The sequence below is a fragment of the Aspergillus fischeri genome, genomic scaffold (genome assembly GCF_000149645.3).
Source record: "Aspergillus fischeri NRRL 181 1099437636249 genomic scaffold, whole genome shotgun sequence".
Classification (NCBI taxonomy): Eukaryota; Fungi; Ascomycota; class Eurotiomycetes; order Eurotiales; family Aspergillaceae; genus Aspergillus; species Aspergillus fischeri.
Window position 1 is genome coordinate 3,459,993 of NW_001509770.1, and position 22,668 is coordinate 3,482,660.

Consider the following 22,668-nt stretch of genomic DNA (forward strand, 5'->3'; position numbering starts at 1 on the left):
AAATCATAGAAAGTAAAAATCAGGTCGTCAAATGTGTACCCGAGTATAAACCATCCGTACCAACGCCGTTTTCCCTGTTGCTGAAGTTCATATAGATCCAAGTCTTAACAATGCTTCTACCGCGGCGCGTTCTTCCTTGTTGCTAACCATGCCGTCAGGCACGGAAAAACCAAGCTGTTGAATGGGAATATGTCGCGGCGCGGATTTCGCCAACGAGGACGGAGCGGGTCCGCCGCCTCGTAATAGAGGTGATGGTCCGTTGCCATTTATGAACCCTCCGCCTCCGTTCAGTGAACGTGCGCGAAGTGCTGCTGCTCCTATCTGCGCCCAGTCCTCCTCGTCGGTGACATCCTCCTCACCCCAGTCTTCATCTGGGATCTCTTCATCAGGAGCCTCCGAAGACGAGCAATATTCGCGGTCGTCTCCGTCGAGAGACATCTTGTCTGCTTCGTGTTCCAGCATGCTGAGGTCCCCATGTCCATGTTCTCGCTCTGTGTACGAGAACACGGTTGAATCACCAGTCATGCTGCTTCCATAGGTATATGCGGCTTCTCGCCTAGTCGGGATCTCCATACCCCGCTGAGTAAACGAGCTCGAGAAACTGGCGGGTGGCGACGCGGTTGGATGCGAAGGGTTGCGCAATGGTTCGCCACGGCGTCGCGCATCCCAGCGGCCCCAACCCACTTTCTCGAAGATGACATCGCCGCTTAAACCCTCTCCCTCATTCCCCCGGCCTTCCAAGGCTGCCACAACGAGTCTGCGCGCCTTGGCAGGGGGGATTCTGGAGAACCCGGGCACCGAAGTGGTCAGGTATGCCATGACGTGACGGATAGCCAGAGGGCCTTGGTTGAGCATGACCTCGGGCAGGTGATACCTGGCCAACATGCTCGGAGTAATTTCTCCCACGTTATCCGAGCCATGCGCGGACTGACGCTGCTCATTTGCAGCGTCGCCCAGGTCGATATCCGAATCCACATGGGGCGAAGTAGCAAGCGGAGGGGATCCTGGACGGCGAAGATCTTGTTTCCTGAAAGCCTGCGGAGGAAGAGTCGGAGAGATGGAGTTGGGAGGCGTAGGCAACATCGCGGGATGTCCTGGACGGACAGAGTCACGCCTGCCAGAAGAGAAGCCGGAACGGGGCTTGGGGATATCAACAGAGGCCGTCTTGCCAGCAAGGGCCATGGCGATGCTGGATGTAGCTGTTTGAGGAGCCATGATTGTAGAGAGAAGTAATGGACTGAAGAGAAATTGATATGGTACTTCAGTGGTGGCTAAACCTGTCATCACATGAGTCAGAAGACCGTCCACCAACCATAAGACGCCGCAAGGGGGAACAGAACAATGGACGGGGATGACTAAACTGGTAACACGCAAATAGATGAACAAAGAAACCAGGCACGTCAGACGAGGCCAGGAATCGAAAAAAGACACAGATATGGATATGATCACTCACGTAGTATGTTGGGGGGAACAGATGACAGTTCAAGCAGGAGATGCAGGCACAGTGTGTGAGCTGAGCGAGATGCGAATACGACGCGCGGATACTAGATAGATCAAGGCACGCGACCGTTCAGACAAACAAGACTTAACAAGCGCGATGCTAGCAGTATGATGACTTCCTGGATGACTTGCTTTTTGGATGGTAGAAGAAAGAGAGATAAGAGGAGGGGAGGAAGGAGGGGGGGAAAAGTAAGTATGAAGATAGGATATAATAATAGTTGCGATAATAATAATAATATCAGCAGGCGCAGTGAAGCGTGCCCGTAGCCCGTCAGCCGGCGTTGAGTCCGCGGGGGCAAGAATATCGCGTATTTGCTGTATTAGGATTACGGCAAGTCGATAATCATGAGAAATGACGATCGCAGTCTAGGCTGGAATGTATAAGTACCTGGATATTGAGGACTTGAGGTGAGGGATTATTACTGTTGTTTAAATCCTGTGCAGTACTTGGACTCAATCTACATACTTCGGAGGTCCATCAGGGTACCATAGTTACTGCCCCATACAGTCTCCATAATCGACAGTCCAGACGGAGTACTGCTCCATACAGATGATCCATACGGAGGAGAACAGGTCCATGCCAACGAGACAGGCGCGTGGCCCTGGTAATTGGCCAGCAGCCTAGAGCTTCCCGGAGTATGTCTCCTCCCCAAGTCAGAACAGCGCCGGGAGGATCCGGAGCCACTGTGGACACTGTATTACTTACGGAGTACGGAGTACAGTTATACATCTACTTATCTACCTGAGGTACCTTGACAAATCTAAAAAGAAACTGCGTCATAGCACTGTAGAGTAGAAATCAACTAAGACATGAGATCTGATCAGTTTTCCCACATCTACCCAATTGATCCATGATCAGATCATACAACAGTATCGGAGTACCATGTACTACTTTGTACCTCTTGAAATGCAGCTAGATGTACTCCGTATCCCACCGAAAACACACCGGTAAAGACCTCGCCCAGTACTCCGCAGACAACCAGGTCTCAAGAGATATACAACCCCTCAAGGATCGACAATTAAGAATTTCCATCCGGTTGCAGCGTTACCGGCGTGTGTTTTCTTCTTCTGGGGGGTCAATGCAACAGGGTGCAACCCTATCACAACATTCGGTACATAGCAAGACGGGGCGGGCGATAAGCGTCCATGATTAGGGCACGTGGGATCTTCACGACAGCACATGCATGTCTATGACTCCCATGACTGGCTGCGCTTATACACCCCCCTCAGGATCAATTCAGAATGAATGTCTTGATCATTGGTGGTCAATCATTCTCGCCTCAATGTTAAGAATTTGATTCTTCAGTGTCTGGGAGGTACAGTTACAACTTCAGTAGATCTATGAAACCACCACATCACCAGTGGGCCCCGCAAACAGGCGATACTTGAGGTGTAGGCACTCTCCAAGTACCTGACTCCATATGTACTAGACCTGGCTACTACTAAGGTCTCTGTCAGTACGTCACACCCGGTGTATAAGCAGGTAGGTAATACTGGGTTCTGGACAGGTAAGCATTGTCCTTCATCACATATGTAATTCAATAATGTTCGCAAGCGAATTATTTATCAATTCGATTCTGATGACTTCTATCAATGATCTCACTCAATTGCATCTTGAGTAAGGCAATATAGACAGTAATATCGAGAGGTACCAGTTGCCGATAATCCGGAGCCCAGACAGTGGGGGTTTACAGTCAATGCACTGTCCTGTTCAAACCCTTATTTACTCGGCTAATAAATCCCTCGACATGCTATGCTAGTGGAGAGTCGGTGCCCTTCAGTCTCTCCTGCGGATTGCCAGGTGGAACTGGACCTATTATTTACTAAGCATAGCTGCATGGTATCCTGGTAAAGGTGCCATTGACTTACAGAAGCGTCGAGAACTCGCGATATGTGGTGCTGTGGGGGAATATCCCCTTAATAGTTGTCCATCCGACTGCCATTAGTACACTTACAGCAATACTGATTATCTCAGTCTGTATATATCCACATTTTTCACTGTGCCTTGTTTAACTTTCATCTCCAAACAGACTGAGAGTACCTCGGCTCGCTTAGTTGGAAATCTCATATATATTCCTCTTATACTTTGGCAGATCATCACCGGGATGACGCAACATCAGATCTTATGCTCTACTCGGTGGGGACAGCGGAAGAAGATTCCCCTGCGACATATTTGTCAATAATAGTTGTGAACCCAGAAACCATTGACTAATGTGTCCAATATGATACTGCCTCTTCTAAGCTCTCTCTCATCCCTAAGAATGACGGAGCAGGAGACTGTCTCCTCGATATTGTCACGTGATTATAGCACATGACCGTAGATAAGCACTATCCACGTCTCTTCCGATCTTATCGGCCTCGATTGACATCCGATCGAAATCATCCCAACCTGCAATGTCTTCGGATCTCAACCTCTCTTGTGCGGGGTTGACATTTCACAAGAGAATGCTCAATGTTCATTCGCTGTTTCCTTGAAATCTTCATAATTATGATTGTACAGTACTCGCTGCAGTGCCGAATGATTGTCTGCATGCATCCACCCGACGGGCGATAGCTCGGAATCGAATCGGACATGGCCATGTGCTTTCCCGCATCATATTCTCCATTCAATGGTCTGCTTAAATAAATTCTCGGGACGATCTACTTTGAGTCATTATTATCTTTCAAACGTAACTTTGATTGTAAAACATCAACTCCTTGGATGGGCATAGAACCATATCCGACAACCAGAATCTACACTCAACCCGCAGGATTGTCGATTGCTGTCTAGACGTGGAAACTGAGAGTCAACATGACCGACACAGAAACAGACAACTCGTATTCGCCTGTTGAGGAAGCACGTCGGATTTTCTCATATCTCTGCGATCAAGCCGAACGACTGAGTTTGCCGCCCCAGATCGTGGAAAATAAGGATGCCGTGTCATTCTCATCTTCCCACAACGAGATCTACTACCCGATCCCATTCAAAGAAACAGAGACTTTGGCCGCATTGAAGGGTGTCGAAGGTGTTGTCGCTAGTGCAATTGCCGACTTGCGATTTGGTGAACAGAAGCGCAATGTGAAGATCAGCCTGGAGAAGGCGACAGCTTTCGGATGCCAGGCATACATGGCCAAACTTGATGGACTTTCTAAACTGGACCCAGCTGTCAAGTCGAGATTGAAAGGTAGGTCGAGTTGAGCTTGAAGACATGCTTCCTCGGAAACTGATCTGTTCAGACACCGACCTGCTTGCGGCCCAGTCGAATGGATACCGTCGGATGTCCGCCAACCTTTACAGAACCAAGAACGAGGGCGAATTCTTTCATATCCATGGCTCCCTCGAGGCTACGACGACACTCAACATGATTGGATTGGAGGGTTACCGTCCTGATCTCACAGACTATGAAGAGATCATTAAGGTCATTGAGGGCCACGTGCAAAAGTACAGCGCTGCCGAGCTAGAAGAGATGAACAAGGAGAGGAGACAAGCTGGGGTCACGGCATTCAAATACGAGGATTTCATCAATACTCCCCATGTTCGTTCAGTCAACCTCTCCGTCGCAGCTGGACGATAAGCTGATTGTTGCTCAGGGACGACTTAATGTGCAGGAACCTCCATGGAAGGTCAAGCGACTTACTGGTGGCTTGCCCCCGACACCCTTCCCCGCCAGTCGCAGTGGGAGCAGGAAGATCCTAGAAGGTGTCAAGGTGCTGGAACTCTGCCGCATCATTGCGGGACCAACCGTTACGCGAATTCTGTCCGAGTACGGCGCAGACGTCTTGAAGATTACTAGCCCTAATCTTTCAGATGTCCCCTTTTTCCAGGTTGATGGTAACATGGGCAAGCATGCCGCGGATCTCGACTTGAAGACTACCGAAGGACGTCGTCAGTTCGAGGAACTTTTGGCTGATGTGGATGTGCTTGTCGATGGCTATCGCCCAGGTGCGCTCGAGAAATTGGGATACGGTCCAATCGCTCTCGCCTCGCTGGCGCAGAAGCGTGGCAAGGGCATTGTATACGTCAACGAGAACTGCTTTGGCTACGAGGGAGAATGGGCCAGCCGTCCTGGTTGGCAGCAAATTGCCGATTGCGTAAGTCTCACTAAATACGGGCAGTATGGCCAACATGGGCACGACTGACTCTTATCAGGTAACTGGTATCGCATGGGCCCAGGGGCAATTCATGGGCCTCTCCACTCCAGTGGTACCTCCGTTTCCCATATCTGATTACGGCACAGGCTGCATGGGCGCCATTGCCGCGCTCACAGGCCTCTATCACCGTGCGAAGACCGGCGGATCCTACCACGGAATGGCCTCTCTGATGCATTATGACCTCTTGCTCTTCGCCGTGGGCAAATATCCGGATGCTGTGCAGGAGAAGATGCGGGCTGCTCAACCCCCGGAATTTTTCAAGCTTCGGCACTGCGACAGTGTGGATCGCATCTCCTCGACCGTCCTAAAGATCATGCAGGCGCGGTTTCCGCATCTCTATGTAGCCCCCGACGTGGCTGGACAGGAGGCGCTCACAGAGAAATGGTTCTCCAAGGCGTACAATGCCGATATTGAGGTTGTCAAACCTATCGTGGAGGTTGACGGCGTGGACAACAGCTTCTCGCGCGCCAGTCGACCGAACGGCTCCGATCGACCTAGCTGGGAGGACTTCAAGCTGCCCGAGGAGGACTACAAGAAGGCTTAAGGAGCAATTGTACATATGTATCAATCCAGGCACTCTAGATCAGGATGTCACTGTAAGAAAGCTGCCTTCATGGCTCTGGTCCGATTGATCGGCCATATTCTTGAATCCGCAGCCCAACCCGCATCTCCGATACAACCATATCGGAACGTCGGATACGGACAGTGAGCATCGGCCCGAACCCACCAGAGGTATACCGCAATTGACATCACAACATAGATTAGAATCAAACATTGTAGATAAATCATTCAGATAACCTCTCACAAACCAATAGACAAAAACCCAGTTCAAATCGTTGCATCCTATCATACCCCGGTATAATCAAAATGTCCTACAAAATCACCACAGACCCAACCCTCTCCCCACCATACGCAAACGCCATGATCTCCTTCATGGAATCCTTCTACCAAATCAGCGACGATGAATCCCAGCACGAGCAATACGTCGCCAGCTTCACATCCGACGCAACACTAATCATGGGGCCCAAGGTCGCAAACGGAGCGGACGGTAGCCTGCCCCCCAGCCCTCCTCCCCCGAAAACTAAAGTCCATGCTAATGCTAACTGGGGTATACTGTTCTAGAAATCCTAAACCTGCGCCACAGTATCTGGACGCATGTCGCGTCGAGGAGACACACCCCGCAGAAGATCTATTTTGGGGGCGAGAGGGAGCTCATGCTGTATGGGACGGTGAGGTATGTGCTTAAAGCGGAGCCGGGGAAGGAGGTGGAGGTTCCGTGGGCGGGGAGGGTGGTTTTTGACGACGATGAGTTAAAGATGAAGTTTTATCAGGTTTACTTGGTAGGTTTCTTTCGTTCTTTCGTCTTTCGTCTTTCGCGTTGCGGGATGGGGATGGGATTTTGGGATGGGTGAGGCTGATGTTGTTTACCTTAGGATACGGCTGCGCAGTCGGGGAAGAAGTGATTGTATATACTACGTAGCGGGGAGGAAAGATGGACGTGAGAGTATATCATATCCCGTTATTAGACACAAGACAGATGGCTCCCTGTGTCTGGCTATTTACAGAGGAGACGTGCTTTCGTCTCTCCGCTGGCCCATCCCCATCTGGTCATCATCGACAACTGTCGGAATCGAATGGAGTAAAAAAAGGGTAAAAAAAGTTTCATTCCTCTCCCGCTGAATCCATAGTGTATCAATCCAACTCATCCATGTTGCCGACTTGTATGTAACTTGACCGGTTCAACTCAAAGCCACCCAGCTTTTCCTTCTTGTAACAACATGGGGGAATTGTTTCTAGACAAGGAAAACACCAGAGGTTCAAGATGAAGACATCAGGGACTTTTTATTGTTTTAGTAGGAGACTAATTTACTCCTCGTCCTCCTCCTCCTCGTCAACGGTGGTCTTGGCAATCCGGTCAAGATCCCGCTGGCCGGCCTGGGTAATGCGGCGACCGCCCTTCTCCTCATCGTACTCAAGGACACCGATCTTCTCGAGAGACTGGATGACCTTGCGGTCGACGGAGCCGGAGGCATCAACGTGGTGGTTGGGGCGGGAGCCACGGTTCTTGGTCGAGCCGTGGACCTTGCGCAGGCGGCCGACACCGACGGTCTTGCGCATGTAGATGTGACGGGCAACGGCAGCGGCGCGGACGTAGTACCTGTAATCATCAGCCGTTAGATGGTGGTCGATCACGGGACAATTCATATCAATCGTACCAGTCAGCGTCCTGGGGAGGGAGCTCGTTGGAGGAGGAAGTCTTGACAGTGTCAACCCATCCTAATAACCATCAGTTTCCAAGATGTCCTTTGAAATCCTTGTTGCGGAGGCCGAACGAACCAGGGATGGGAAGCTTGCCCTGACGCTTCAGGAAAGCAGAGTAGGCAGCGATGAACTTCTGCGCCTGTACGTAGAAAAATCACTCGTTAGCACGGTTCTCGCCCGTCACATGTTTTCGTCCTTGTTTCCTGCTCTCTCCTGGATTTATTGGCAACGGTGGTCCCAGCGAAATTTTTGTTCATAATCTCGTTTCCCAAGCAGTCGATGTGCGCTGTGTTGTGATCGACTCTTCCGACCGTATCTCTGTCCCGTCAAAGTTTCGACATCCTCACGTTGCAGATTTTGTTGTAGATTCCCATATGCGCGAACAGGCGACAGGCTGAATATCAAGGAATGTCCCTTCCGTAGCATCCATATCCCGTTTATCAAATTCCTCCTCTTCCCATTGCCAATAATCCATTGCGGCCTCTCCGCCAAGAGAGAAACAGGTGTCGCAGACTGCAGGGTACTGAATGGAGCAAACTTACGTCCACATCGCGAACGGTGACACCACCCATTTTGACGACTTGTGACCTCGAAGGTGAACGGTGGGAGTTGAAGAGGAAGCCGGGGGGTGAGACGGATGGGCGTCGTTGTCGTCGTTGGAGGGAGTCGGAGTCAGGTCAAACCTCGAAATTCGCACACACACAGAGACAGCCTTTCGCTGGGCCCGTTCTGTGTGGGCGCTTTCGCTTAGCCTGTTCGGGACTAGCCGTACCCTAACCATCTACAGGCTGCGGATGCCTTAGGCTACCAGGCAGGATCTGCGTCCAATTAGCGATCAGCTTGGCTCCAGGTATCTTACTAGTACCTACTAACTACAACAGTCTACAAGAAGATCTCGAATCGATCGAGCCATGAATTTAAGGCTCCAAGGCTAGTTATCTAAATTCTGCTGCAATCATCGCCGGCTACTCCCTACCCATTCACAAACGAGACTCAAGCTGCCTCTTTTTCCGAGAGTCGGCCAGTCAATCTCGGCTACCATGTAGACCTTCCGTAGCCGGTTTCTGTAGTGTAAGTGCCGCATTGAATTCCAGTGACTTACTTTTGTTGAGAAGAAGGAGTGGGAAAGCTCGCGGCGATCATACTTGTCCTCCTTGGCTCGGACTTGCCAGTCCAGCTGGCACAGGGGCTACCATTCAATAGCTCATGAGGGACGACATCTCAATAGCCAACGAAACAGTAGTCGTCTGTCTTCATGGCTTTCATAGACAGGTTCGCCTCGTTCATCTGAGAAGAGCGAGTAGACGTAGCAAGGGCAGTGCGCAGATCGCGAGACGATGAGAACTTTGTGTGTTTGATCCAAGAAACCAATCATGTCTAGCGATCGAATCTCCAAATGATAAGCTCGCGGTTTGCATTTTCACCTATCACGAATTTCTCGTTTCCGCAGATCTTTCCCCTACCCGCGATTTCAAAAGCATCGTCGGGTTTCAAGACAATCCGAGAGTATGGTGTCTGTATGCTCATATAAATTTTGGAATCAAAAGGCCAGCCCAACGGAGACAGGTGCAAAGCAAATCCTGCCTTTGAATTTCTGTCATAGACCTCGGAAATGACAGTATACCAGAACTGCTTGCAAAGCAAACCGAGGGGCTTCGTCTGTAACCCATTGCTCCCGCGGTAAGGAGATAAGATGTAGCCAACGTCTCGCCTCCATACTGGTCCATCGCCAATCAGGGGAATGCTCGTGATCTGCACCTGAGACGTCCACTCCGTCGGTCCGACGAGTCGGTCAAGCGGTCCTGTGCACAAGTTCTCAATGATTTCTATGGCTTGGCCATCATCGGTTATTTCTAGACCTTGCATGCCCGGTACTCCTCGTTGTCTGACGGAGAAGAACCCTAACTCTCTAAAACCGAAACGAGAGACAATGGAGGGAGCTTGATCCTGCTCTTCCCTCCGTTGCTGCCCTGTAGGATCCAGAGAAGGCCTGTAGGGACATGGCTTTGAAATGTCCCAGACGAACAGGGACTCGATTGGGGCATCCTCGTCGGCAGTGTACAAGCTGCGATTGGGTTGCCATATGTAGATGACATAATGCGTCTTGTTATGAGTGGAGTAGAACCGATCTCTTTCGCTCAGAGGATGGCCAAGGAACATGATCTTCCATTCGTTGCGAAAGGCGACGTTCCAGCTGCCATTGGCTTCTTGGGTCACGTCAAATGAAGATGCAAAATGACGATGGACCCCGTCGCTGTCATTCAGCCAGTGAAAGGCCTTTGGCTCAGCCCATTCCACTACAAGGACTCGTTTCTGCAAGCGGATTCTCCTAATCACCTTACCGATAATCAAGAACGGTACCATAACCTGTTTACCAGTCTCCACATCCATGAGGACCAAAGAGGAGTAATCTGCGCTGGGGTACACAAGCAGACCATCCTCGTAGGTCCAGAACGTTTCGGGATAGAGGTAATCAACGCGCTGCATAAGATGACTGGCATGACTATCCCAAGGCTGTACCTGAAACCACTCTCTTTCTCCTGTGACTCCAAAGTCATCACAGAGCTTGAGCTTTTGGACCGACCTTGGCTTGCCCCGGCTGAGATGATCGTATCTCGAGGCAACCTTGTCGAACAGTTCGCGCCAATGCTCACCACTCTGAACCGTGGAGAGTAGCTCGTCCAACGACTGTTTGCCTTTCAGCGCCCGAACCTCTGGAGCTCTGGGAAACAGTCGAATCAACAGGCGAACCAGATACTCTGGGTTGGTAAATGCTTCGTTCCAATGTTTTGAAACCCGACGACATCGTACAATATCCCTGGCATCAAGATACTGCAAGATCATCCAGAAGACTTCCAATGGCATGAGCAAAAAGTCCACTGTCCCTGATCCCCGTGGAGACTCCGACGTGACTTTTGTCTCCGCCATTATTTCAAGTGTGGGGAATAGCAGAGTATCTGGGGACAATTAGAGGTCATCACGAGAAGAATGGATGATGAGAGATTGTCGATAGTAGTCTCGATGGAAAGCGAGCATGCTAGTCAATTAAGAGACTAAGTAAATGAAGCTGTAGCCGAAAAAGCCATAGCGTTGGGGAAGCTGGAGATGCGTGCATGATTTGTTTGCATCATGGCGGAGTTGTTTTGTTGATCTCCGCCGTCACATGCCAAGAGCTTCAGGACACCTTGCTTCAACCCCCAGGCAGACAGCTCTAAATACGCCTGCTGTCCACGTTTGGACAATCATGATACTTGTCTGGTGTGCCTTGCTACCACCTACTCTCTAGTCACTAATCACCCAAGTTACAGGCACTGAATTTCCTTCATTATGATGCAGCCAAGCTCTGCACTTCTGCTCGTGGCATCGCTTCTGGCGGCTTCGTCCGTCAACGCAGATGGACTGTACACTAAAAAGTCTCCTGTGCTGCAGGTTACTCAGAAGACCTATGACCAGCTGATTGCTAACTCTAATTACACATCGGTAAGATGGCCTCGAAGCGTAATGTGTCGTAGGGTGTCTGTATGCTAACACTTCTCCCAGATCGTAGAGTAAGCTCCCCACCCTCGCGATTAGTCTCATCGACAAGCTTCTAAAACGTATGCGCACTACTCTAGATTCTATGCTCCTTGGTGTGGCCATTGCCAGAACCTCAAGCCTGCATACGAAAAGGCAGCCAAGAACCTGGAGGGGCTGGCCAAGGTAGCGGCTGTGAACTGCGATGACGATGCCAACAAGCCCTTGTGTGGTCGGATGGGCGTACAGGGTTTCCCAACTCTGAAGATCTTCACTCCTTCCAAGAAACCCGGCAAGCCAAAAGTGGAGGATTACCAGGGAGCAAGAAGCGCAAAGGCAATCGTCGATGCTGTTGTGGACCGAATCCCGAATCATGTGAAGAGGGTCACGGACAAGGATTTGGATCAGTGGCTCTCCGAGGACAAGGAGGCTCCCAAGGCTGTTCTGTTTACTGAGAAAGGTACCACGAGTGCCCTCCTCAAAGCCGTCGCCATTGAGTTCCTCGGTTCCATCAAGGTCGGCCAGATTCGCAACAAGGAATCAAACGCCGTGGAGAAATTTGGTGTCAAGGAATTCCCTACCCTCGTCCTAGTCCCTGGCGGCGATAAGGAGCCCATCATCTACGATGGCGAACTCAAGAAACAAGCCATCGTCAAGTTCCTCAGCCAAGTCGCAGCTCCAAACGCCGACTCGGCCCCCGCCTCAACCAACGCCAAATCCTCCAAGACCACCAAGTCCGTCAAGTCGTCCAAATCTTCCACTATCCTCAACGAAGAAGCAGAAAACTTGAAACCCACCGAATCCCCCGACCCAAAGGTCGTCCCCGACGACGCTACAGAGTCAAAGCCCGCCCAGGTCCCGATCCAGGCACCACCCATCCCCGTACTCCCTACGGCAGAGGAACTCGAAGCCGCCTGCCTAAAGCCTACATCTGGTACCTGCGTCCTAGCACTCCTCCCCGAGCCCCGCGAAGCGGATGCAGACGTGCCCGGTCCCGCGAAAGAGGCGCTAACCAGTCTATCGGAGATCGCGCACAAGCACGCCCAGCGCAAGAGCAAGCTTTTCCCGTTCTACAGTATCCCCGCTATCAACAGCGGGGCCAAGACGCTGCGGGCTGGGCTGGGATTGCCCGAGGACCAGATCTCGGTCGAGATCATTGCTCTGAATGGACGGAGGGGCTGGTGGAGGCGCTACGACGCGTCGGAGGCTCAGGATTATGGCGCCGTGTCTGTGGAGGCGTGGATCGACGCCATAAGACTGGGTGAGGGGTCGAAGAGCAAGTTGCCAGATGGTGTTATTGTCGAGCAGAAGGAGGAGGGTGATAAAGTGGCCAAAAATGACGCTGATAAAGAGGCTGATAAAGAGAAGGGTGACCATGATGAATTGTAAAATCCGAGATAGTTTGTATGCTATGTATCCTCAAGCAAAAGGAGTTTTTGACAAGGATGAGAGTATGCGATATGCGAACCTCTATTCAAACTTTTTGGATATACAAGGCATATATACAAACGTAAAACCTCTTCACAAGAGAATACCATAACACCGTTCTTTCATGCAAGACTGGAATGATTCAGGTTCAGGTGAATACTTCATGCCTTCTTTCGCCCTTCGGTTCCCTTCTTGATGATCTTCTGTCTTTTCGACTCGATCTCCTGGTCATAGATCTCTCGCGCGGTCTCGCCCTTCTTCCGTTTGCTGGGTTTCGAGGTCTTGATGCTGACGGTTGAGGCGCCTCCGCTGCGGATCTGCTTCTCGGCTTCCTCCCACGCAGCGCTGCCGTTATCGATCTCGTATCTGGAGGCTAGAAATCAGTTATTGTTCGTCCGACGACGAGCGTCCACAGCATGTTGTAAGAGTGGGACTTGGGGTTGGGTTCGACTCACTTGTCCAGAGGCAGAGAATCAATCAGAGCTCTCTGCTTTTCCCTTAGCTCTTCGTCGACCTGCTGGCCGCCCTCGCGCAGCTCGTCTTCCAGACCTGTGTCCAGGGGCTTGAACCGCTCGTCGACAACCTCGTCGTGCGCATCAGCCGAGGACTGCGCAACGGGCACCTTCTCCGCGGGGAGCGTCTCCGCGACGGCGCCCTCAACCAAGCCCCGGAAGTGAGTTGACATCTTGCGGACGATCTTGAGGAACATGGCCAGGAGCTGCGATGAGGGAAGGTTTAGCTCCTTCTCGACGTCGTCGACGTTCTTGCGCTGGAGGCCGATGGCGAGGAGGATGGACTGCTGGACGCCGGAGAGGTTGACCTTCCCGCTCAGGCGGCCGGAGAAGTAGTACTCCGCAATGGTGGGAACCATATCGAGGATGACGTGGTAGTCCAGCAGGTTGTTTGCGTAGCTGTCAAGGCGCTTGAGGTCGAAGGGGGAGAAGGCCGCGTCGAGATCGCTCTTCTTGAGCAAAGAGGGGGTGTACGAGGTGTCGAGCTTAGCGCCTGCAGTGGCGGATTCGCAGATGCTGAGGGAGAGAACAGAGGGGAATTCTCGGAATTGGTAGGAGAGCAAAGCTAGGAACCGCTTGTGGAAGTCCCGAGCAAACTCTCCGAGCCAGCTAGCGTCGCTGGCTGCGGAGGCGAGTGTGCGCAGCATCACACAAGAATGTTCACCAGTCAATTCGTTTGGAGTCTGGCGAAGGTAGACAGGAACGAATGAAGAGCGCTTCCAGAATTTGTGCAGAGGCGGTGTCAAACCGTAACTGACGCCGACGTAGTCCAGCGCGTCTGGACGACGCTCGGAGAGCTTGCCGAACAGAGGGGGCATAGAGCGGATGTCCCGAACATGGATGTTGTCATCAAGGAGAGATGAGTTGGCGAGCTCTTCATCAGTGACCCTGACCATCTCTTCCTGCGCGTCAGGAATTTTCTCGGAGAGATCCGTAAACTTGCCCTCGTAGAAATCAATCAGAAGCTCCAGAGCGCGGGATCCATAACCCATGTTCATATATTCTGGGTTGGTTGCAATGCGCACAATTCGGGCGCCGGAGAGACTGGCAAAGTCCTCATCCTGGTACTGCTGGCTGACAAGCCAGGGGATCAAGTCGCCACCGGCCCGTTGGCCACGGCTCAAGCTGTTCAGAACACTTTGTCTGCTAATACGACCCTCCAGAGCAACTTGAATGACGCAGAGAGGTTCAGGAAGCTTGGTAGCGTCCTCGTCTATGGGGGGCACCAACACGAAGAGCTGATGCGCAGGCGCATCGCTCATCAGTTGGAGATCGTTGGGAGTGTTCTTATAGTGGCTGGCAACGTACAGAGCCATCATCTGCTGCAAGAACTTTTCCGAGACCGGGTGAAAAGAGAATAATGTGTCTCGGTTGACTTGGAGGAGTTGGCATTGTGACGGGTGTGGGCAGCCCTGTGTGTTGATCTTGGACTTTGGCAGCGTCGCATCCAAGCACAAGACTTTGTTTAGCCACTTCTCCACTGAATCCCCAGGGGCGTAACGAATAGGTTCTGACAAAGTAATCTCTCTAAGCGAGCGTCCACCCAAGTTTTTCTCTGCGCCCTTGGCAGCCTTGCCAGTGGCTCTATCAGCGATATCTGTATCGTCCTGACCGCTGGCCTTCGGACCACCCCTGGACTGCTCGCGAAGCTGCTGGATCAGCTTCAGGGAGAGCGATCGGCCAGTGCCTTCGTAACCATTGATAGTGGATGCCATGAATACCAGGTATGGGCCCATCAGTTTGCGCACTAGGGGCAGAGGGATGGCTGCTGCCTCATCAATGACTAGAAGCTCCGCCTGGCCGAGAACATGTGCATCCTGGGGCTGAATATACTGAATGGTCTGACGATGCTGGCGATGGATGTTGACTCTCACAATAGCCTTATTGAAGTCCGGGTTGGTGGACTGAAGGATGGTGTAATCAACGTGATCGAGATATCCAAGAGCATCGAACCCTTTGAAGATGAATTCAAACAGGGTCTTCAAGTTCTCCGGGCTAGGGGACGTGATGAAAATGTTACTGTATCCATGAGCAACCGCTGCCGCGATGGCAACACCAAGAGCTGCCGACTTTCCCCGACCTCTAGCAGCGGTCAAGGTGACGGTGCTGCGGAGGGTCTTCTCAGCGATCACGTCGACGAAGGTCAACAACGCCTTTGCCTGGTCAACAGTGCGAGCTAGACTGACCAAAGAGCCCACTGGCTGAGTGTCTGCTAAGCTATCCTTGATCTCTTTCAATTCCTTCTTCGTGCCTGTGTTGTCGTCAAGGGTCTCTGGCGGTGGGAGAGGCTTCACGTTCTTCCCACCAGAGATTGGAAGGACATTCAACTCATCATCAACCACCAAGCATGAATCACAGCTGCCAAGAGAGAGGATAAAGCGCTCGTTGAAGCGGGCGACCACATCATCATGCGCTTCGGTCCTATATCTGGAATGAATATCCATCGACAAAGTGTAGAGCTGCTTCAAGCTCTTCATTCCCTTGAGCAGAAGCAACACGATACCACCTCCTTCGACAGTCTCGATGGTGCGGGCAAGCAGGTTCGGCGTAATAGCTTCGAAATCTTGGAGAATGCACATTCCGTAGGTATTACCCAGAATCTTCTCCGTCTCTTTGTAGTACACATATCGGATCTGGTTGAGGGTGATGAACAGTTCGAAGGGATCCTCCTGGTTAGGTTCTCTGATTCCTCGCTTGACTTCCTTCTTGATCTTCGCTTCGCGCTTCTTCCGATGGCTTGTGAATCCGAGGAGGTCTTTCTTGTATGCCCAGAGGACCGACTTATTCTGCTTGACATCGACGCTGGACATAATGTAATGCAGGTTGACAATCACATCCTTGGCGCGGTCGCCGACCACCACAAAGAAGCTTCTTTTCTTCTCTTGTACATTATTCCGAATGAGCGCGGGAATGCGCGAATCAATTGCCTTGCGTGGCATTCTGATGTAGACTCTTCTGCGTAGGGTCAACCACTGGGGGTGATGCTCACAACGGAGCAGGGAGATTCTGTCGACTCTGCCGTCTGCTATTAGAGTTGGTAGCAAGACTCAAATTGTTAAAAGCAGACTGAGCAAAGATGAATCCCATAAAAAGAGGGTGCAGAGAAAAATCGGAATTACCACGCCGTATCCTCTCAGTCCAAACTGATTATTAGAAAAAAATTGTTATCAGCAACTGATGATCTGCCATTGTCTACCGCCTGCCATAAAAGCTACCGCCTAGGGAAGAAGGTAGACACGTGCACCAACTTTTACCCAGAAGACCGCGCTTTGCCTGAAACAGAATAGCCCATACTGTCTAACCAAATTGGGGGTTCATTGTCGACTTTTGACGTTATTCCTGATTAGGTCGGTGTACTGTTCCGTCGACTATGCTCAGGTACAGGAAGGACACCCACGGTTCGTGACAATATGACAATATCATCCATCAAGAAAAGCGTCCATGGAAGATTCTGTGACTTTTTGTCATGGACAAGACGATGTCTATAAAGTTCGAAGTTTCCAAGGTCAGTTACGCTTCCTTGCTAATGATTGGACCCTGCGCTAGCACGGACAACAACAAGCAACAAGACTGACCAGGTTTAGCCGACGAATGACCAGGATTAGTGTCATCAAATGTGCCGAATTCGAGGTTATTATTTCCTCTCTGAACTGATGGACTTTGTCCACCGTCTCCTGTCGATCATCAAACAACAACGCAAGGCCAATCGGAGATTACTACACAGGCAATCCGTGGAGTAGTCCAGCTGCTGCTCTCTACGTGCCAACAGCGGAGACAGGAATAAACAAATGCCTGTCGGTTATCGCAATCAAAATGCTCCGCAGGCTCGCAGCAAAGTTCCTTAAACGGCCCACTATCTGCCGACTCCCCATGGGTCCAGAATGACTCGTTGACGCAACCCTTCCATTAATATCCCCTGGTCTAGCCTTATTCGTTTCCTTTTTTTCTTCACCACCCCTGTTCTTGCCGTCACAGCTCAATCTACATCGTTACTACGTTCTCCTCGTTTTGAGATCATTGCTTCTATTCGTAATTGTGTCCTGTCGCATGTCACCTTACTCAGCACTGGAAATATCCTTATTCTGCCCGCCTCGGAACGTCGACAGGACACGAGATTTGGAAATTCAACCTGCAGTCGCATTCGTCCAAAGCTGTTCAAAGCTGTCCAATTATTTCGACTTTATATCCAGTATCGATTAGGATGAGCGCTTTCACATAAAATAATTGGCAATGGCTCAATAGCGGCTTTTCTGGCTATCAACAAGCAGGATCCTTGAATATGATTCGGCTCTCCGCGGAGACGGGGCTCAAAGCCTCATTGGGGTAGGGAGATCGCTGCAGGATTGCCTCATGTCATGTACTGGTTTTGACTGAGTCCACAGGGTATTTCTTATGAGTTGCATGTTTTTAACGACTTCCTACACGACGACATTCGCTTTCGGTAAGGGCAGTCAAATCCCCTTGACCAAGGCAGCGCGGACTTCAATTTGAGAGCTGGTGCTCACCAACCGTTTTTACAGACCGGCCCCACCATACGCTCATCTTCGCGTCCTTTCTTTCGGGTGTATCGCTCTTGATTTTAAGCAGATTCGATATTCCTATTCCACGCATACCCCAACCTCAGCACAAATACGCTGCGATCCCTCTCGACGAACGCGTTGATCAATCATCCGGAAATGCGCCTTTTACGCCGAGAAGTCCGACCAGTGATTTCTCCTTTACAAAATCAGGTAGTCGGAAATGGTGGACCAAGATTGCCTTGATTTCGATGCTTGGCTGGATAAGGGTAGAGTTGTATCGCCAAGTGACCGTTAAGATTGAGTGCGCGCCGGCTGGATACGCAGTAAGTGGGCTTTGAAAGAGCAAATGCAGCGGCACCTTTTGACCAAGTATTACGTTTCCCTAGTACGCGATACCACTCCTCGTTTCAATCTACGATTATTGGCGCAATCGACGACCTTGTTCGATCCCAGACGGCTCGGATGCCGATTCAGAAATCTCTCTCGATGCGCGGATTCGCAAACTGGTCAGCACTGCTCGACGGCTACACGCCCTTTTTTGCCAGAGTCGAATGCGATACGTTATATCCGCTGCTTTTCTCATGATTGGGGGATTAGTGGCATCGGAGTTTCAAGAAGGCATACAGTCGACTTATATCTGTCCAATCAGTTCGGGTCAATATTCCTTGCTGCGGTTCATCAGCATTTTGAGTGTCTTGCTTGACTCGGCGATCTTGATTGGTGTGAGTGAACTGTTTAAGGAAAGCACTGAGCCTCAAGAAGGCAGAAATAAACATTTTCTGGTCTCGTGCGGTTTCGGCCTAATTGTAAGTGTACTGTCCACTGGATGGAGTTGTGGTCTAACGCAATTGATAGGGAGTTGCTGCTTTTTGGACGTTAATCGCAATCATTCTCGCAATTCGGGCCAGAGATCAGAATGATGGCTTTGTCATCTCTCATTACTTGCCAAGCGCATTCAATCAAAGTCTGCTGATGACACTCCTCGTACTTTCCGCTTCCCAGCTTGTAAGTTATGGCATAAATGCATCCCTTTGAATCCTACTGAACAGTACTAGATACCGTTTTACGACATAATCGGAATTTCCATTTTGGCTGGGTTCGTTGTGGGTTGCTTCTCGCTGGCCGGTACATTGTTCGATGGACAAGAGCCCTTTCCATTGATCTATCCGTCACATGCTTTCTCCTCCCTTCTTGCTACCTCTCTTGGGTGTGTGTTGTACTTGTGTGGGCGGACGGCATCCAACGAAGAACCGCCTTTCTTATACAGAGCAAATATTGTGATGCGAGTGTTGTTCTCGACACTTTTTGGCATTGGCATCATCCTGGTCGCCAGTCAACCGGTGTTAACGAACTTCCATACTATCGAGCTGTTGATCTATGAGAACATAAAACATCACGGCGCGTGGTCTTCTCAGGCGAAAAGCAGCAAGACTCTTGCCGATGCTGTTGCGAACTATCGCAAACGATACAATCAGCATCCTCCACCGTGAGCCGCCCATTAGCGTGAAGTGATATGAGATTGCGCCCATCAACTGACTGTCACATAGGGGCTTTGATAAATGGTACGAATACGCCACCAGTAGGTCTTCCGTCGTGATTGATGACTTTGATCAAATCCATATGGATCTTCTCCCGTTTCGTGCATTGTCTCCCGCTAGGCTCCGAGACCTGACGCGCGACTTGGCCACAAACCCATTCAACGACATTGGGGCGATCAGCATTAGGAATGGCACGCCTAGAGTACAAGAGGGGATCAAACCAACTCATGCCTGGATGGTCCTGGGTGCTGCCAAAATGATTGAAAATTTTGCTCAATATTTACCCGACATGGATCTGGCTTTCAACCTAAACGACGAGCCACGCGTGGCCGTTCCCTGGGAGGAGGCATCCAGATTGGGGACGGAAGCAAAATCCCATGGCCCGGCTCCCGATAACAGCGTATTGACAGTATGGTCGGCGGACCGTGGCATGCAATGGGCTCCTATAGAGCCAGCCGATCAAACGACCGAGACAGTTTTTACAGATAGCTCCATGCAACCTATTTTCGACCGATATATCCGCCAGCTATGTCCTCCGTCGACGAAAGCTCGGACCAAACGGATCTGGGACCGGCGTCATATGTGCCTGGACTGTGTGCGGCCGCATTCAATGGGCCAGTTTCCCCTAGATGCGAACAGCATGAGCGACATATGCCATCAACCAGACCTTGCATGGCTTCACGGGTTTTTCCTTTCTCCCGCATCCTTCAAAGTATCCCAAGTCTTGACGCCTGTTTTCAGCCAGAGCAAGGTGTCTGGATTCAATGATATCCTGTTTCCTAGCCCGTGGAACTATGTGGATAAGATCAAGTACGAGCCGTCTGATGAGTATCCCGACCAGGAGTACGAGGAGAAGGAGAATACGCTTTTCTGGATTGGCAGCACATCGGAGGGAGTGAGCCGGTCAGGGGAGTGGAAGGGAATGCCTCGCCAACGTTTTGCGCACCTAATCAACAACAATACTCTGAGCCACGTATCGGTCTTGCTGCCCGTTGAAGGTACCGACAGCTATCGGTATGAGGTCCTAGACGGCTCAGCTCCGACAAATCTCCTCGGACTAAACACCACTGTTCACATCCTGAATCCTGTTCGATGTGGCTCGGATTGCGAGGCGCAGAAGGAAGAGCTGGGCGCCGCGTCCTCGGTAGATTTCCAGAGTCACTGGAAGTATCGGTATCTGTTTGACCTAGACGGCGCGGGCTTCAGTGGTCGATTCCTTCCGTTTTTACAGAGCCACAGTCTGCCCTTCAAGACTGGCCTGTTTCGACAGTGGTTAGACCGGCGGGTTACTCCCTGGCTCCACTATGTTCCTATTGATGTCCGTCTGCACGGAGTTTGGAGCACCCTGGCGTACTTTTCCAAACTCGACGTACCAGTCACGGAAGACCCCGACGGTCAGCCCAAAGACATAATACAGCGACACGATGCTCGAGGCAAGTATATTGCCGAAGAGGGCCGCAAGTGGGCCGAGAAGGCCCTGCGGAAGGAGGACATGGAGATCTACTTCTTCCGTTTGCTATTGGAGTGGGGCCGCCTGACGGATGATAATAGAGATATGCTTGGATTTAAGATTTGATGACCGGCTGTTAATGTTTTGCTTTGAATGATGATTGGCATAGCTAATGTATAAATAATGTCAGGCTACTGATGACATACCCTAATAGACATGAACTGATAGCTTCTCGCATATGAACCGAAATGTAAATGTAACAATGTAAGTACACAGCAAGATGAAGACATGTACCTCACCTCCAAACTATAACCTAGACTATAGATATAAACAGGGGTATACTCAAATACAATATACACAACATCCCCAATATATATATACCATATATACTCTCACCGCTTACCAGCGCCCTCAAAGGCCACGACCATGCCGACCAGGTCTGCGCCTGCCACCCTCCCAAGGCAACTGCGCATGCAGATGGTCAGTGGCATTCATCCTCGTCTTACTCGCCCAGGTGCATCCTGATACACCTTGAGCGAATTAATGAGCCAGTACGCCTCCTGGAACACAGAGGGGTTATTCGCGACGAAATCCTGGCACGAGGACTCCACGGACGCACAGCTGCCGGAGCCCCAGACAGCGCCTGCCCAGCCGCCGCAGAACGTCGTATCGAAGACCTTTTCCGTCTGTCAGCCCGCTGCAAACCCATGAAAAGGATAAATGGGGAATGGAATTGGGGGAAGGAAAGGACATACAAGCTGCATCTCGCTAAAATGCGCATCAAAGTCGCAGCTTCCCGGGGCAAACTTGGCGAGCGGCGTTCCCCAGTTTGTCGGGTCGGGTGTGCCGGCTCGGATATCCAGGGGGGTAGATCCGCGAGGGAAGAACCAGATGCTGATACCTGCGGAGGTCCACTCTGTTGCGTAGATGCCGCCGCCGGCGTTGTTGAACCCCGTCCCGTAGGTCAGGCTTGAGGTGGCGGCGATGCTGCAGCCTGCGTTGGTTTCTTGGCCGGGGGCATAGTCGTAGCAGTTGCTGGTGAGCAGGGTGCCGGTGAAGCCGCCGTTGGCGATGGAGCAGCCGTCCGTGGAGTGGAGGGTCATCTGGTTGGTGGACTGGGTGTTGACGCCCTCGATAATGTCGATTTCGCCGTGAGAGGGCCAGTCGGGGCCGAGCAGCCAGCTGCGCAACTTTAGCTTGGGTTCATGCTGAGGGATTAAGGGGAGGGGACGTACAAGGCAGGCCAGGTGCCGCAGATACCGCCTGGCATGTGCGCCAGATCCAAGATGACGAGGCCGTGCGTGTAGCTCTTTGTGCTGGTGAGGCGGACGCTCTGCCGGCCGCTGCTGCCGGCGACGTTGGTATGGTCCACGCCCATGTAGACGGCGCCGTTGGCAGAAATCAGGCCGGCTTTCTGCGCGGTGTTGCGGTCGACGTACGAGACGAAGCCGCCGGTTGGATCGGGGTCAGTGAAGAAGGAGAATTTGTCGAAGAAGGAGGTCGAGGTGCCGTAGTCGTCTTCGAGGACGTAGGCGGCCATGCCGGTGGCCGAGAGGCCCAGGATGGGGAGGAGAGTCGACCGGATGTACATTTTGGCTTGATTCAGCTGTCCAGCAGGAATCAAAGGAGTGTTTGGTCTTTCCAATGAGCGTGGTCACAGTAGGAAAAGGAGCGACAGCACAAGGCCAAGTGAGAAGGAGAGTGGTGATTCGAACAACAAGAGAAAAGAAGCATCCTGCTCGTCCAGATCCATCTGAATATATACATGTCATGCATGTCAGTCAGCTCAGCTCGTAAGCAGAGCAAAACGAAGC

At 51.4% G+C, this 22,668-nt stretch overlaps 9 protein-coding genes across 9 annotated transcripts; 4 read left to right on the forward strand and 5 right to left on the reverse strand.

Moving 5' to 3' along the window:
• Positions 1-87: 87 nt before the first annotated feature.
• NFIA_019380 (uncharacterized protein) lies at positions 88-1,215 on the reverse strand (the record flags this gene model as incomplete). Its single annotated transcript, XM_001265130.1, has 1 exon — positions 88-1,215. One exon carries the CDS (start codon positions 1,213-1,215, stop codon positions 88-90), a length of 1,128 nt encoding a protein of 375 aa, XP_001265131.1.
• Positions 1,216-4,291: 3,076 nt separating this feature from the next.
• Positions 4,292-6,175, forward strand: NFIA_019390 (CAIB/BAIF family enzyme; the record flags this gene model as incomplete). Its single annotated transcript, XM_001265131.1, has 4 exons — positions 4,292-4,664; positions 4,717-5,015; positions 5,071-5,571; positions 5,630-6,175. The coding sequence occupies 4 exons, from the start codon at positions 4,292-4,294 to the stop codon at positions 6,173-6,175; spliced, it is 1,719 nt and encodes a 572-aa protein (XP_001265132.1).
• Positions 6,176-6,498: 323 nt separating this feature from the next.
• On the forward strand, positions 6,499-7,094 carry NFIA_019400 (uncharacterized protein; the record flags this gene model as incomplete). The annotated part of the gene is made up of 3 exons (XM_001265132.1): positions 6,499-6,679; positions 6,754-6,971; positions 7,065-7,094. The coding sequence occupies 3 exons, from the start codon at positions 6,499-6,501 to the stop codon at positions 7,092-7,094; spliced, it is 429 nt and encodes a 142-aa protein (XP_001265133.1).
• Positions 7,095-7,497: 403 nt separating this feature from the next.
• On the reverse strand, positions 7,498-8,465 carry NFIA_019410 (40S ribosomal protein eS19; the record flags this gene model as incomplete). The annotated part of the gene is made up of 4 exons (XM_001265133.1): positions 7,498-7,789; positions 7,848-7,908; positions 7,969-8,032; positions 8,436-8,465. The coding sequence occupies 4 exons, from the start codon at positions 8,463-8,465 to the stop codon at positions 7,498-7,500; spliced, it is 447 nt and encodes a 148-aa protein (XP_001265134.1).
• Positions 8,466-9,270: 805 nt separating this feature from the next.
• On the reverse strand, positions 9,271-10,821 carry NFIA_019420 (F-box protein; the record flags this gene model as incomplete). Its single annotated transcript, XM_001265134.1, has 1 exon — positions 9,271-10,821. One exon carries the CDS (start codon positions 10,819-10,821, stop codon positions 9,271-9,273), a length of 1,551 nt encoding a protein of 516 aa, XP_001265135.1.
• Positions 10,822-11,220: 399 nt separating this feature from the next.
• Positions 11,221-12,795, forward strand: NFIA_019430 (putative disulfide isomerase; the record flags this gene model as incomplete). The annotated part of the gene is made up of 2 exons (XM_001265135.1): positions 11,221-11,373; positions 11,467-12,795. 2 exons carry the CDS (start codon positions 11,221-11,223, stop codon positions 12,793-12,795), a joined length of 1,482 nt encoding a protein of 493 aa, XP_001265136.1.
• A 200-nt stretch (positions 12,796-12,995) lies between these two features.
• On the reverse strand, positions 12,996-16,285 carry NFIA_019440 (ribosome biosynthesis protein KRE33; the record flags this gene model as incomplete). Its single annotated transcript, XM_001265136.1, has 2 exons — positions 12,996-13,200; positions 13,290-16,285. The coding sequence occupies 2 exons, from the start codon at positions 16,283-16,285 to the stop codon at positions 12,996-12,998; spliced, it is 3,201 nt and encodes a 1,066-aa protein (XP_001265137.1).
• Positions 16,286-19,146: 2,861 nt separating this feature from the next.
• On the forward strand, positions 19,147-20,980 carry NFIA_019450 (putative capsular associated protein; the record flags this gene model as incomplete). The annotated part of the gene is made up of 2 exons (XM_001265137.1): positions 19,147-19,352; positions 19,414-20,980. 2 exons carry the CDS (start codon positions 19,147-19,149, stop codon positions 20,978-20,980), a joined length of 1,773 nt encoding a protein of 590 aa, XP_001265138.1.
• Positions 20,981-21,345: 365 nt separating this feature from the next.
• NFIA_019460 (glycoside hydrolase family 16 protein) lies at positions 21,346-22,445 on the reverse strand (the record flags this gene model as incomplete). Its single annotated transcript, XM_001265138.1, has 3 exons — positions 21,346-21,531; positions 21,610-22,036; positions 22,090-22,445. 3 exons carry the CDS (start codon positions 22,443-22,445, stop codon positions 21,346-21,348), a joined length of 969 nt encoding a protein of 322 aa, XP_001265139.1.
• Positions 22,446-22,668: the final 223 nt, after the last annotated feature.